Source organism: Benincasa hispida, chromosome 2 (genome assembly GCF_027475165.1).
Source record: "Benincasa hispida cultivar pf3 chromosome 2, pf3_genome.v1.1, whole genome shotgun sequence".
Lineage (NCBI taxonomy): Eukaryota > Viridiplantae > Streptophyta > Magnoliopsida > Cucurbitales > Cucurbitaceae > Benincasa > Benincasa hispida.
In genome coordinates this window covers 40,423,834-40,440,384 of record NC_143479.1, presented here as the reverse complement: position 1 = coordinate 40,440,384, position 16,551 = coordinate 40,423,834, and the positions used below count along the sequence as shown (strand labels likewise).

At 36.0% G+C, this 16,551-nt stretch overlaps 1 protein-coding gene across 5 annotated transcripts in view; it reads right to left on the bottom strand.

The window, feature by feature from the left end:
* Window positions 1-466: 466 nt before the first annotated feature.
* The window catches only part of DCL2 (dicer-like 2), a 35,309-nt gene continuing 19,224 nt past the window's right edge, over window positions 467-16,551 (bottom strand). For all 5 annotated transcript variants that reach the window (XM_039023437.2, XM_090311196.1, XM_090311195.1 and 2 more), the window contains 6 exons: window positions 9,476-9,579; window positions 4,634-4,827; window positions 3,874-4,083; window positions 2,964-3,374; window positions 2,547-2,825; window positions 467-1,061 (listed from right to left, as the gene is read on the bottom strand). In XM_039023437.2, coding sequence (XP_038879365.1) covers window positions 705-1,061; window positions 2,547-2,825; window positions 2,964-3,374; window positions 3,874-4,083; window positions 4,634-4,827; window positions 9,476-9,579 — 1,555 coding nt within the window. In that variant the 3' untranslated portion in view covers window positions 467-704. The remainder of the gene's footprint in view (window positions 1,062-2,546; window positions 2,826-2,963; window positions 3,375-3,873; window positions 4,084-4,633; window positions 4,828-9,475; window positions 9,580-16,551) is intronic.

Below are 16,551 nucleotides of genomic sequence, written 5' to 3'. Positions count from 1 at the left end.
AACCTTTAATTTTGTCATTAATCTGGTCAGCCCAATTTAAAATTTCCCTACTGATCGATAAATAGAACCTTTATTTCAACCATTCTAAGAACATTATTATTTCATTTTATTTAAGTTTATTAACGTAACAAAAGGAGAGAATTAACTTATAAATGAATTAGAAATGACTAGATGCTATTTGAAAAAAGAAAAGACAGCCAGAAAAGAATACTGCATTCTAGTCCCTAAATACACAGTCAAGCAGCAAAGAAATATGATTAAATTATAGATCTGGCCGAAGTTCAAATTTAGTCTTTATAATTTTAATTAGACTTTAGTTCCTATGACTTAACTATAAAATCCACTCAAATAGTCCTTTATAGTAGGCACTATCTATGAAGGGTTTATGTATATATAGGGTTTTATTAAAACTAAGGATTAAATTCTCACCTTCACCTAACTATAGGGCCAGGTAACTTCGATAGAGTTTGTATCCCATTCAAATAGTCTTCAAATAATTTTATATTTTCACTCCAAATGTTGTATAAATTACACCTGTGAACTAACTTTACACTTGCTGCATTGTTTTTTCTTTTTCTTTTTTTCTCTTTTTTTTTTCTTTTTCTTTTTTTTTTCTCTCTCTCTGAACAAGGAAAATACAACGCCTGTAAAAGGACTATAGGAGGAAATATCAGAGACCAAAATACTACAGTATTGGGATTGATTTATTTCTGCACCATAGGATAGGACTCCTTTAGAGATTTGAGAACTTCTTTGGAAGCAACCTTCTTTCCAGTCTCCTTGTCCAAAGATATTGCCGTATGTTTGACTATTTTCCCATTAGCTTCTACCTCAACTGTAACATTCGATCTTCCATTTACGCGAGAAGTAACAGTTTTCTTTAAGTTATATTTTTCCTTTTGGCATAACTCATTTAATTCTCGTCTTGGATGCATCTTAACAGTTTCAGGTGACACTAACGGTTCTAACAATGGTCTTATACACTCAAACACCTTTTCTTTGTCACATCCAGAGTCGACGTATATTGCTCCAGCTAAAGACTCAATAACATCTCCAAGAACCTGTATGAAAATTCAAATCCATCTCAAATAAAATTCTCATAATCTGAAGATAACAGATTGGAGAAGAGGCATGAATGAAATACTGAAAACAGGAGAAAGAGAGAGATTGAATCAGCATAAACAGACACCACTCTAATAAATTCTGCTTTAAAACCCATTTTCACTTTATGGAGTTCTTTCAACAAATTCTTCGGCAGTCACAGAGCCATCCTTATATCCCTTGTTAGGTTCAAGGTTGAGATTTCAGAAGTAGTGGTATCAATCCACCTGCTTTACATATATCTTTGGCTTTCTTGTTGAATCTTTGTGTTTTTTTATGGTTAAACTTAAACTCTTTAACAAGGGTTAAATCCTTTTTACTTTTTTTAACGTTGTTGGGAGGCTGGGCGGTTCTTTTAGAAGGGATGTAACCGGTTATGTAAGTTCACTTGCTGTTTTAGGAGGTCAAGTTGTTCTGCAGATTAAGATTCCTTCTATAAAATGGAAGCTGCTGTAGTGCTGTTTTTTGGGATCTTGACACACTTTTTGCTGGTCTTCTACCTCTAAGGGGCTGTTTGGGGCGCTGAGATGATATAGGTGTGGGGAGCTCTAATGTCTAAGAAGTTCTAACCGAGTATGAACGATCGAGTATGATCGAGTATGTTCAAACACTGAGATGATATACGATATACGGAAGGAAAATGACAGTGAGATACGACACACGTTTTGAAAATGGGCTCATAAACAATTAAAATCGGTGAGATACGATAATGGGCCTTCAAACACTGAGATGATATAGGATGTGAGGATATACCATCTCATGTTAGGCCCCCAAACAGCCCCTAAATTCTTTTATAATTATAACCTAACTCATATCTACACCAGTTGGGCTTCTCTTTTGTAACATGGTGGGTATGGTGGGGATATCTCATCTCCCCCCCTTTTGTATTCTCCTTTTGATAATCAAAGTTATGTTCCTATAAAGAAATCATTCTAATAAAATTTGGTTTAAAACTTTAAATAGTATTTTGGTCCTTGTACTTTTGGTTTTGGTTCACTTTGGTGTCTATACTTTCAATGTGTTCATTTTGGTCCATGTACTTAACTTCGGTTCATTTTGGTCCATGTACTTTCAAAATGTTCATTTTGGTCCCTGTACTTTCGAGATGTTCTTTTTGGTCCTTGTACTTTTACAAAGTGACCATTTGGTTCCCTCTATTTTTATTTTTATTTCATTTTTAAGAGACCAGAATGGTTACTTTTGATTTTTGAAAATATAGAAACCAAAATGAACCAAAATTCAAATGTATGAGGACCAAAATGAACATTTTGAAATTATAACCAAAATGAACCAAATCCAAGTGTACAGTAACCAAAGTAGCATTTAAACCATAAAATTTCAGTACTGATTTACATCTAGTTTCTCTATCTCAATTTGCTGAGAACTCGTAAAAACGTGAAGGAAAAGTCATAAAATATGAACCTTATATGATAATGAGAACTAACCTTGGGAAAAGAAGTCTCAGATTCCCATCCATAGGTTGCTTCTGAAGACAACATCTCAAAATTATGAAGGGTCGAACTAATATGCTTGTGGAGGTCATGAGAACAATGTAGTATACTTTTGTGTAACTGAGCCTTTACAGCAGTTCGTGCATAGCAATCATTGCTCACTGACGCAGACCTCATGTCAGTCAACAATCCTGGTGTCATTCCAGGATATTTGTTGTATAAATGCACAGTAATCACATAATCCAATACTGAGTCTCCAAGAAATTCCAGTCGCTGCATGCAAATGATTTCATTCTTTACAATTAATATATACTTTATAAATATGAAAAACTCAGGAAAGTAAGACCGTTTTCTAAGACACATATTTGATCTCATTAATGTATGTACATTGTGTGCATGTACTAAGGTTACCTGATAACATCTCGGAATCTCAGGAAGCATGTATGAACCATGAGTCATTGCTTCTAACAACAATGAGGGATCATTGAATGTGTATTTCAGCAAGGACTCTAAATGTCTGACATTAATGAGTCTATGCGCATCAACTCTAAAAGGTCTCTCATAAGGTATGATATCAAAACAAACTTCTATACCAATACAATTTAGAAACTGTATCGCTGCCTTTTCCCCACCAGTGCTAAGATATGCACCAATTAGAGCCTCAACAACGTCTGCTATCCTCTTACCCTTTATCTTTCTATTTCTCCGAACATAAACTTTTCTCCCACTAGAAAGCACTTCCTCTCTTAATTGGTAAACTCCATGAGTATCACCAGGAATAGCCCACTTTTGAGGATCAAAAGCCTCATCCCGAATAAAGCCCTAAACATGGACAGATGAATAAGAGAACCAAAATTAATACACTTGACTTCCAAAAGTTAGGTAATTTGGAGAAGAAAACCTCCAAGGACTGTAACAAAATAATGTAACATCTGAATATCACTGCTTAGAGTGGAAATTAACACAACTATAAGTGATGTTTGAAATTAACAGAAATTAAGACAGTGAACTGGGTGGTCAAGATAGGAACAGAACTAAGAAAATCATAGTTTCATGGTAATAATTATGCAGAGAACGTTTGAATACAGAAGGAAAAGGTGAACTGAACAAACAAAGGTTTTATTCAACATACATTCAATTATATAAACTATATGAAACTGGAATTAAATGAAAAAAACATGTGGCATGACATCTCAAGCTTTTACAGTAATTAATTTTTGAGACCATCTGAATGCTTGAAATTGTTAATATAAGGCACATAATACATTTCCTACTTCACGAAATAAGTCAAACTGTTAATTATGGTTCATGACGAAATTACCGAAATTTTGTGTTCACATCCAAGCGTACAGAGAGCAGCATTAGAAACTATCCTATCTTTCTTCAAACTAAGAAGACCCTCATGATCATTTTGAAAAGTTCTAAAAAGATGTTGACCGGTCGCATATTTAAGAAACGAATCGCCAAGAGTCTCAAGGGATTCTAGATGAAATTGCTCTTGGCAATTTTTTGTTGTTATTGCTTCCAAGACCTGAGACAAAGAAACATTATCAACATAAATATACGTATATATATTAGTGAGAGAATCCAAAGCTCTACAACATATATTACACGGAAAACAAAAATTTAAAATTCCTCAAAAATATTTAAAATAAATAAATAAAAGCACCCCATAACAAAAGGAACCAGCAAAAAAACAGAAAGCAATGCCTCAACTATAAAAACATGTTTAGAAGTGATTAATAATGATTTTAGTGAAAATGATTTGTTAGAACAGATTCATCTAAAGTAATTTTCATATAATCATTTTAATATTTGGTTCTAAACTTTTTAAGTGATTTTCATACGGCCAAAAGTGGTTTTAAATGAGTAAAATTTAATAAGCGGTTTTGGTCCTTCCAAATTACTCCCTTGATAGTGAGTGACTTTGTGTTGAGTGCGATAATTGGAAAGAGGAAAATGTGAATGACACCCCATCCCATGTACCTTACCAACTAAAACAACTGCTTGAGAAATTAATTTTGCCATAAATAAAAAAATCATTAGTAGTACTTCATTAAAAAAAAAATTTTAAAAAATACCTTTGTGGTCGGAATATCATTTTGCATGCAATGATCCATATTCAACTTTTTCAAGTTGCTGGCAATTAGCATCGATTCAAGTCGATGCATAATAGAAGGAAGAAATGAATATGAATAAAATGTGTTGACAGATATGGGAGACATTATTATAGAACAAAGTTCAGGAGGAAGTTCAACTAATGAATTTCTTGATTCTGCAAAAGGAAGACAGATAACCATTAGTGTTCAAGTAGAAGTCATGTAAGAATAAAGATTCGATATAAGAGACAGCACACATCCCAATTTCTATTATATTGCACGATTCCATAAAGCAAGGAAGAAGAAATTCCAGAAAGTCTGCTAAAAGCATATGGATCCATTGACGCTCTTTATTATCTATCAAGGAATTGTCGGCTTGTTCATCAAAAGTATATATCCAGAAACAGGCAAAAAATACATTTATCATATGCAGCTTGAAAATGAACTCAAGAAATCAGAAACATGAAGACTACCTCTAACAAAATATGGTCCACCTCAGATCACAATTGAATATTCTTAATTATCACTTTTTTCCTAACACCCCACAAAAATCAACAATTAAAAAACAAATAAATGAATAAAGATGGCAAAGCCAAAGGTGAATGCAAAAATATGAGATTATCTGTACTCCACCTGCATTCTAATTGAAGGCTTATGCAGACGTCACACATGAAAAATTATAAAATCATACATTACAAGTAAATTTGATGTAGTAGGAATAGGATAAGTTAGGGTATTATGGTCAAATCCTTAATTGATTATGATTGAGACTAGTTTCCATGGTTGATTAGAATTAGGATTAATTTCCTTGGTAAAGTTTTTTTTTATTAATAGGATTAAGATTAGTTTGCTTTCCAATTTTCTATAAATATAGAGAGATTGTCTTCTTGTATTGACAAATTTTCATTGATAATAAAAACTTGATAGGATTCTTGGAGAAAGTTCTCCTTTTATCTCTTTAGGCAATATCAATTTGATATCAGAGCAGCCGTTGGGGCCAGTTGAATGCCGCTGGTGGAAGACCAGGAAACTTTTAGCGACGCCAATCGCAAGAGGGAGCTTCATGAGCTGTGCTCATTGTTGAACAGTCATATCTATATAGGGAAAGAAGATACCAATTTTTTTTTCAAGATTTTGCATGAATGGAATATTATTGACACCGAAGAAAAAAATATAGCAGTTGGTATAAGCAAGAAAATCACATTTATCCCAAAAACAGTGTTGGAATTCTAACTCAAATGATTCAGAAAAAGAATTCCAATAAAATAATTTGGCCCATGCTCAATTTTCTAAAAGAACCTATCATTATCCACATTGAAAATTTGATTATAGTGATTCTAGCGATTCCAATGAAGATTTTAATACAATTTGGAACAGTATAACAAGACGACATTATCAACAAAGAGCCCAATGATCTAATCAAACCGGTTTATCAAGAAATTGACGAAAGAATTGGGAGTTAAATGACTCAGAAAACGATTCAGGGTGTGAAAGAAATTATTATGACCAACATCATTGAACACCCATAAGTCATCCCAACACCGATATGGAGGCCGAAACAATTTCAAGAAAACATAAACATCCAAAAAAGAACATCTTTCAGGAAGACATTCGGAAGGGAACGAATAAAAATTGAGGTCTTTTGGGGAAAATTCAAGAAAGGCTAAAAATCACTCAAAGTTGTGAATTTACACAAGAAAAATCCAACGAATCATGGTTGAGGCTCATGAGTGAAATTCAAGCAAGCCAAATTGAAAGGGAAGACCAATCACACGTAGAAGAAGAAGAAAAGACATGCAATGAAAGAGAAGAAGAAGAGACAAACAAAACAAATTCAAGCAAAAGTAAAGATGAATGTGACATGATCGAAGACAAAGGTGAATAAAGTTCCAGGAGTCAAAGAGGGGGAAGAATCAATCGACAAAACCTTGTGTTATTGCGTATGACAAGAAGGATAAAAACATGTTTACAGAGAAAAGTTGTGCAATTATTTTCAATCCATTACTTCCTCGACCCAAACCAAAAAATTTAAGTTAGGAAGAAAAGAACGAAGAAACGTGTGTTGTTGCGAGCAAAGACAAAGAAATTGAGAAGGAAGAAATTGGAGCCCCTCATTTCACTAGCGTGATGAGTCTTTTTGCCCAAACCCCATATAACCTAATCTGTAACCAGTTCCCTTAATTTTGGCACCACACTCCACACAACCTGACCCAACATTGGTTATCTTCATTTTTTTTCCTTAATCCATCAAAGCCCAAATGCAAACCTACCAAGCCCAAACTTTTTACAAAATTAAAACTCTTTTTACAAAATTAAACATTGTTCCATTGGACAATTTTTCCCTTTAAGTCACACTATCATCTGCATTCGATTAGTTTGGAAGATGAATTTGTTATACGTTTTTCAACGTATTTTGATGTCAAGGATGTTTATTTTTATTTCATTTTATTTTTTGTAATTTTCATTTTCTTTCTAATACTCAAGGACAGGTTCTTTTTGTGGGATAGAATGATGTAGTAGGATTAGGATAAGTTAAGATATTATGGTCAAATCTTTAATTGATTAGGAGTGAGATTAGTTTCCATGATTTATTTGAATTAAGATTAGTTTCCTTGGTTTATTAGGATTAGGGTTACTTTCTTTGATTAATTAGGATTAAGATTAGTTTGTTTTCCAATTCTCTATAAATAGAGAGATTATCTTCTTGTATTGGAAACTTTTCATTGATAATAAAGATTTGATTGGATTCTTGGAAAAAGTTCTCCTTTTATCTCTTTAGGCTACATCAAAATTAGACTGAAGTTCTGAGAACATATCTCACTAGCACCCCAAGCAGATGAAATATTATTGGGAGTTGAATCTCAAGAAATCCATAATTGTAAATGGAAATGTAACCATCATATTATTAAAAAATAAAATACAATAAATAATAATAATAATTAGGCACAGGTGAAAATGTGAAGTCACGGCTGGAAGAAATGATGAAAGATGTATGAAATGCAAAGTCGATGCATGAAGAATTCCAACACTGGAAAAGAATGTCCAACCAATTTTTGGAACCTTGTATGGTGTGCAATTAAGAAAGAGTGGAAACCAATGCTTCGATGAGGAGAAAAGATGGAAGGTTGAATTGTGAAATGAATTCCTGGGAGAATTATGTGAGAGTGGGAAGGCTAAAGTGAAAGAGAGCTGAATTGCCAGGGTTTGAGGGCAAACCCAACAGCATGAGATAATTTGCAAAGAAATGAGTGGCTGAGAGGGAGAAATTGAAAGCTGCAATGCGTTGCTTGGTCAATGTGAACACTCTTGATAGGCTTGTTAGGAGAACTTCGCTTGTGGGGCCTTTTTGATGTATTCTTTATCGGAAAACGGAGGAAGACCTGGATCATCTCCTTTGGATTGCCAGTATGCGAGGACTATGTGGAGTTTCTGATTGCAGAGAAACATTCGTGCAACGATTGAAGAGTTCCTCCTCCATCCGCCTTTCAGAGAGAGGCTGTTTTTGTGGCTTGCTTGGGTGTGTGCAGTTGTTGGGATATTTGGGGGAGAGGAATGATAGAGCGTTTAGAAGTAGGAACAGAGACCCTTGTGAGATTTGGTCTTTGGTGAGATTTCATGCCTTTAGGCTTCTGTTTCGAAACTTTTTTGTAACTATTCTCTAGGAAATATTTTTACTTAGCTGGAACCCTTTCCTTTAAATGGGGTGTTTTGGTGGGGCTTGTTTTTTGTACACCCCTGTATTCTTCAAATTTTTTTTCTCAATGAAAGCAGTTGTTCATATCAAAAATAAAATAAAATAAAATAAAACACAACAACGAAGGAATGGCGTTGACTTTGTTCCAACAGATCTATGGTCGAGCGAGGGTGCTAAGCATAGAAAATCTAGTAACTCCATTTGTCTCAATTTAAATCAACTTAAATTTTGGGATATAAATTTAAGTTGATTTAGTCTTCTTCTTTAGCTTTTTGTCATAAGAAGTTTCTCGGCTGAAATCTCATTTGAAGCCTTTCAGTGATTCTTTTAGTGGGTGCTGTAGTTTTGGGCGTTGGTTCTCCTTTCTTTACTTTAAATGGATTTCTGATTTCTCGTTTAAGGCCAATAGTTTCCAGTTTGGTTGCGCTCTTTAGAAATTTTTCCTTAGTTGTTTTGTATTTGTTTACATTGAGGAGCTTTGCTTTGGGAGAATTCTTCTGGATTTTTATTTGAGATTGATTAGAGTTGCCTTCTACGTTTGGTTGTAATTGGCCGTAATGGTTGTAATTACTATATTTGTCTTATTTTCCTTTATTGTATTTTGAGCATTAGTCTCTTTTCATTTAATCAATGAAAAGTTTGGTTTCATTTAAAAAATAAATAAATAATAAAAACTAGTGTCTAGAAGATAATCCATAGGTCTCAAGCTAATCAAACGCTTGTAGCTCCTTTATTTATGGTGTTGAAGCGAGTATTCATCAATGGGTTTTTGCTGCCTAAGATCAGAGCTGAGATGAAAATGCTTAAAACTGATTGCACTTGGAGAAATCATGGATACCTCTCAGAGGAGGATTAAAATATTTTGCTGAGGTGAAAAAATTAAAGAGTGGATGGGGTTTCATACTTCAGTAGCATGGCATCAATACGAAGAAAAGAGACTTGAAAAACTCTTCTAAACAAAAAGGATGAAACTCCCAACAAAACAACGTTATTTGAACAACCTTCTTTGTCAATTCGATTGTCATCATTCAAAATTATTTAATGTTTGATAATCATTTGCTGGTTCCTATTAAACAGATGTAAATATTATACAGCATAGGGGGTTTTCAAGTGGAAGAAACTAAAATTACCTCCCTCCTTGTGTTTCCTACATCTCTTAAGGTAGTTATGCACTGGAAAGATTTTTTTCCCACGAAGTAATGGTTGTTTCTCAAAACGTAAGTCAATGCCGTGACTGCAAAGTAAACAATTCAAAATTAATCAGTGGAATGAAACTTCAAGAATAGTTCCCCAATTCTTTTTAAGTTAAATTGAGAGCCTAATTAACTTTGATAGTTGTGTCTTCTTAGCCTCTAAACTTTAAAAGGTTCTAGTTATATCCTTAAATTTTAAATTATATTTATATGTAGTCATTTACTTATTAAAGAGATGTTAGCAAACTTAGCACAACATAACAAACAAAGGACAGAAAAGTGAATTGAAAAATATAGGTCAAATTACAAGTTTAGTCCTTGAACTTTGAGGATTGTATTTATTTGATTCCTGTACTTTCAGAATTGCCTAACAGATCCCTAAACTTTTAATTTTATGTCTAACATGTTCATAAACTTTCAATTTTGTGTCTCGTAGATCTATAAATTACAATATATATATATATATATATATATACACACATGAAAATTCTATGATTAAATTTGTAATTTTGAATGTTCAAGGACCAAAAGGACACAAACTTATTGAGACTAAACTAGTAATTTAACAAAAAAAATATAACTAGTAATTTAAAAAATATATCAAAATTCAGGGACTAAATTAGCAATTTTGATAGTTCAAAGACCAAATCGACACAAACTTCAAAGTTAAACTAAACCTATAATTTAACCAAAAATATAAAGTGGCATGGTCTAAAAAAAAGTTGACTTGTTGCTTCTAAGAAGAAAATATATTACACGTGTAATTCCATTTATCAATTTATCTATTTCTTCAATTGGTTGTCACATCATGCCGAATCAACCAATATTTTTTGAATAAATACATATCGTCATTTAGAATTGGTTGTCACATCATGCCAAATCAACCAATATTTTTTGAATAAATACATATCGTCATTTAGTAAAGAATAAGAACTACAAAAGCTTATAATTCAAAGTACAAGAAAATAATTAAAACTTTAAAGCTTAGGGCTTAAATAGACCATCATCAAAGTTCAAGCACTAAACTAATAATCGGGCAAATTGCAAAAACCACCCTTGAAGTATGGTAGTGATAGTAGTTACACCCCTAAACTTTCTATTGTAAAAATTAAACCCACAAACATTTAAAGTGTAAAAATTACACCCCTAACCTTTCAAGTGTACAAATTAAACCCTCAAACTATGTTAAATGTAAGAATTAAGCCCACAAGCTTTCATAGATGTAAAAATTAAATACATTTTGCTCAATATCTCTCTCATATTTCTTCTTTTTTACTCTATTTTCTCTCTCTACTTTCTACCTCTTATTTCTTTGGTGGTTTCCCTATGAAGCACAAATACAGATACAAAACATGGATACAACACAACACGAACACGACAACACACTATATCTTTAAAATCTAGGACACGATGGGCACGCTTATTAAAATATATATTTTTAAAAATATGTATCATTTTTGTACCAAAAGAAAATTCAAAGTTAATCGATGCATTTATATGCTTAAAAAACTTAACTTGATGCATTTCAAGCTCAAAAGTTATCATTATTGTCATATATGTGTCTTTTTAGTCTACTCAACAAATGTTCTATGCATGTACAACACATTTGTTGCACTAACGAGTGTTTGATATATGTCCAACAAGTGTGTCCAAGTATCCAACACATGTCAGACATGTCTGTGCTTCTTAGGTGGTTCCTTTCCTTTCAAGGCTTCAATCACCCACTTTCTCTCTACTTTTTCTCTCTTCTTCTTCCCTTCAATAGCCCACTTGCTTCAAGTGTAACTACAACAAATTTGAAGATTGAGTTTTTGGAGGCCGGTATTCGTCAGAAATTTGGGTGTTGGAGTTGGTTCGCTATGAGGATTTGCACCAGTTGGGGTTTCTACACTGGAAAATGGTTTTTGGGTTTCATTACTCCACATTCGGCCATTCAGATGATTCAAACATTTTATTATTATAAAATCATTAACTTTTGTGAAAAATGTTGAAAGTAAGGTTTAAGCCCTAGGGGCATTTATGTCTTTTTACTGTACTCTAGGGTTTCCTACTTTTCTATTTAAACGTACAGCCTCTATGAATCCAGAGTATCAATTCTAATAAGAAAACTTCATACCATGGTTTTTTCTCCCTGTACTAGGGTTTTCCACGTAACTCTGTGTGTGCCCTTTTTCTCTCTCTACTCTTCCTTTTTCATTACGGTATCAGAGCATGGAGACGAAACCCTGGCCACCATTGAGGAAAACCCAACAAGAGAATTGCAATTACCAATAGTCGACAACAATGGCACAGATATAGCCATTATTGTGCAAAATGCCATAGACAATATTTTCAGACGGCTCTTCCACACCTCCACCGAAGTGACCAGCCAACCGGATAGCAACTGACCGGAGCAAAGACTCACGGCGCATCGCCGATCAGAGTGATCCACGCCACGCAACAGCCGTAGACCTCACGGATCAACGCACAGCAGCCCACGCAGCCGATCAGCGTACTCCAAGCCGCACAGCCACAGATCGGCGTGATCCCACTCGTGCAACCCATTCGATCAGCGATCTCCAGCTGGCGCAATCCCAGTCGACCGTCGACCTCCAGCCGACACACCCGTTCCAGCGAGTTGGACTCAGCCAAGGTTCCCAATTCTAGGCGACGCAGCCTTCGATACTACTAAAACTGATCCGAGCCACGACTGCCACCACCAGCCGAACCAATCTGGAGTCGATCCAATCCGCAGCTGCCACCTCACGCCGACCAGTGGCAGCCCTCCGTTCGAGTCGGATTTGAACAGTAGGCTGGGTCAGTCATCTCCTAGGATTGGTGGATTCAAAATTGGGGAGTCATCATCTCACCATCAAGGTCAAGGCGGTACAATCCAATTTACTCAACTCCAACTTCAAATTAAACAACAGAACGAGTATGTTCAGCAACAAATAACTGCTCTTAGAGAAGCACTGGGAACGACCTCAAATGTCCAGTCAGACCTCCCTTCAAATCCACCTATTTACTCTGGAATTTTGGTAACCTCTTTCTCTTCCTTATCTACAACAAATTTATTTTCTGGGGCAACGGAAAATTCTGCAGATTTTTTTGTAGGGGAGAAATTAAATGGTCATAAATACTTTTCGTGGTCTCAATCCATTAAAATGGCCCTCGAGGGTCGTCATAAATTCGGATACCTAACGGGCAAAATACCGAAACCGAGACCAGGTGATCCTCAAGAACATATATGGAAGGGAGAGGATTCTTTACTTCAGTCTATTCTAGTAGGTAGTATGGAGCCTCAAATTGGGAAGTTGTCCAGAAGCTGCACTTCAAACGACATAATGCTTCTCGGCTCTATACTTTACACAAACAAGTCCATGAATGTAAGCAAGGAACGATGGATGTTACAACTTACTTCAACAAGTTGTCTCTTCTCTGGCAAGAGATGGACCTATGATGCGAGATGGTCTAGAATTGTTCTTGTGGAGGAGTCTTACATTACGAATCTGAGGAAACCGACTGAGTCTATGATTTCCTTGTGGGGCTGAATTCTAAGTTTGACGCGATACGGAGTCAAATACTGAGACACCATCCAATACCATCCCTGATTGAAGTTTGTTCTAAAATCCGCCTCGAGGAAGACAGGTCCAATACTATGAATAATACGTTGATTTCGCCAACGGACTCTACTACGTTTAAAACGTCAGGTCCTGTCAATGACAAACAGAACGGCAAGCCAACTCCAGTATGTGAACACTGCAAAAAGCCCTGGAACACCAAAGACCAGTGCTGGAAGCTGCATGGTCGTCCACCTAATGGCAAACGACGTCAATCAGGTTCTAGATGAGCACAGGCAAATGAATCAGCAACCAGAGGTCCTCAACCTCAGAGTCAGGAAACTAGCCAGAGTAGCTCTAGTGCAGTGGGTGTGAGCGCGATCACCCAATCAGGTACTCTTCAATCTTTTGGCCTTGTTAGTATAACTGGTAGCAAGCCGTGGATTCTAGATTCAGAGGCTACAGACCACTTAACTGGCTCCTCCGACCAGTTTATTTGGTACTATCCAAGTGTTGAAAATGAAAGAATCAGAATTGTTGATGGGTCTTTTGCTCCCGTGGCTGGGAAAGGTCTTCTTTCTCCCTTTGAGGGTTTGATTCTACAAGATGTGTTGCATGTTCCTAAATCTCTTATAATCTATTATCTGTTAGCAAGATTACAAGAGATTTGAAATGTCGAGTTACTTTCTCACCTGATACTGTTGTTTTTCAGGACCTGAACTCAGGAACGACGATTGGCACTGCCCGGCATGATAGGGGGTTCTATTTCCTTACTAAAGATGCTTCTTCTAGGATATGTGATAGGACTAGTTTACTTTCATCATGTTTTTCTACTTCTGAAACTGATTATATGTTATGGCATTATCGTCTCGGACATCCTAGATTTCATTATAGGATATTTATTTCCCCATCTATTTATCAATGTTAATTTCTCTAACTTGACTTGTGATGTGTGTATTTGGGCTAAACAACCTCGTGCCTCGCTAAAACCTCAGCCTTATAAGCCTTCCAAACCATTTACCCTCTTCCATAGCGATTTTGGGGTCCTTCACCTGTTACTACTGCCACTGGCAAACGCTGGTTTGTAACCTTCATCGATGACCACACTAGACTAACTTGGGTTTTTCTTCTTACCGATAAGTTTGAAGTCACGTCGGTTTTCCAACAGTTCTATAATTCTGTAGAAACCCAATTTAAGACAAAAATCGCTATCCTTCGAAGTGATAATGGTCGGGAGTTTTTTAATAATTCTTTTCGGGAATTTTTAATCTCTAAAGGAATTGTCCATCAGAATTCATGTGCTTATACTCCTCAGCAAAATGGGGTAGCTGAATGGAAAAATTGTCACGTTATCAAAGTTGCTCGCTCCCTTATGTTGTCAACTTCACTTCCGTCCTATTTATGGGGAGATGTTTTAACAGCAGCTCATTTGATAAACCAAATGCCTTCCCAGGTTTTAAAATTTCAAACCCCCTTTGACTATTTCAAGGAGCTCTATCCCAATAATCGGCTTATCCCTGATGTTCGGCTTCGAGTGTTTGGGTGTGTTGTGTTTGTCCATACCTATGGTCCTAATTGTACCAAATTTACCCCTCGTGCTCAGAAATGTGTCTTTGTGGGGTATCCTCTTCATCAACGTGGGTACAAATGTTACCATCCTTCCTCACGAAAATACTTTGTCTCAATGGGTGTAACCTTTCTCGAAGATCAACTCTTCTTTCCCATTAGTCATCTTCAGGGAGAGAGTACTAGTGAAGAGACTAATTAGGGTCTAAGTTTACCTGAACCTGTTCCTGTCATAAGTATCAACGAACCCATTCTTCCTACTGAACAAGTCTCATGGATCACATACTATAGGAGGAATCTCAGAAAGGAAATAGTGTCGCCTGTTACTTCTCTGGCTCCAGTCCATGAGTCAGAACCAGCGTCAGTTCTAGGTACTAGTAATCTTACCCCTGATAATAGTAACGTTTGTTTTGAAAATGATGCTTGTGTTGAAGATGATGTAAGTAAAGACAGAAAAAATGATGACAATACCGACGATTGTACTGAGGATGTTGTTGATACAAGTGATGACAGTTGTGAAAAACCTATTCCAGTAGATAACATTGTTGAAGGTGAAAAAGGTCCCTTAGAAGATAAGGCTCATGAGCAGAAGGCTGAATGCAGTGGAAAATCAGGGGAGAAAAAAAACCATGATGCCTCTCTTGATCTTCCTATTGCCTTGAGAAAAGGTACAAGATCCTGCACGAAGTATCCATTGCAGAGTTACTTATCTTACAGCAATTTGTCTTCCGAGTACAAGGCCCTTACTACAAGCTTGGACACAGTTACGATACCAAGCAGTATTCATGCGATGATGGAGATTCTTGAATGGAGAACTGCAGTTATAGAGGAAATGGGGACGCTTGAGAAAAACAACACTTAGGACCAGGTTACTCTTCCAAAGGGGCACAAGGCGGGTGCAAATGGGTGTTCACCGTTAAATACAAGCCTGATGGAACGATTGACAGGTACAAGGCAAGGTTGGTTGCCAGAGGCTTTACTCAAACCTTCAGAATAGATTACTCCGAGACTTTCTCCCCGGTGGCAAAGTTAAACACTGTTCGTGTTCTTCTTTCAGTTGTAGTTCACAAAGACTGGCCTCTCCACCAGTTTGATGTGAAGAATGTCTTTCTTAATGGAGAATTAGAAGAAGTTTACATGAATCCTCCCCTAGGGTTCGAGAAACAATTCAATCACCGAGTATGTAAACTAAGGAAGTTCTTGTATGGATCAATACAGTCTCCAAGAGTCTAGTTTGGTAGATTTACTACCTTTGTAAAATCACAAGGGTACAATCAGGGACATTCAGATCACACCCTCTTTACGAAGAAATCAGTATCAGGGAAAATTGCAGTTCTGATTGTGTATGTAGATGATATTGTCATTTCAGGTGATGATGCTTCAGAAATTGACAGATTGAAGAGGAAAATGGCCGAGGAATTTGAAATTAAGGATCTCAAAAAATTGAGGTACTTTCTCGAAATGGAAGTGACTCGATCGAAAGAAGCGATTTCAGTTTCTCAACGAAAATATACTTTGGATTTACTTAAGGAAACAGGTATGACAAGCTATAAACCAGTGGATACTCCTGTGGAAGCTAATGCTAAACTCAGTGACTTGAATAACAGTGTTCCGGTCAACAAGGAGAAATATCAGCAGCTTGTTGGGAAATTAATCTATCTTTCTCATACCAGACCAGATATATCCTATGTTGTCAGTGTAGTCAGTTAATTTAATCCCTCTACGAAGAACATATGAGAGCAATGAGAGCAGTGGAGTGCATCCTGAGATATTTAAAAACCTCTCCTAGCAAAGGATTGATGTTTAGGAAGTCTGACAAACGGTGCATCCAGGCATACACGAACGTTGATTGGGCAGGTTCTGTGGTAGACAGAAAGTCGACATCACTTGGAGGAGTAAGAAACAAGG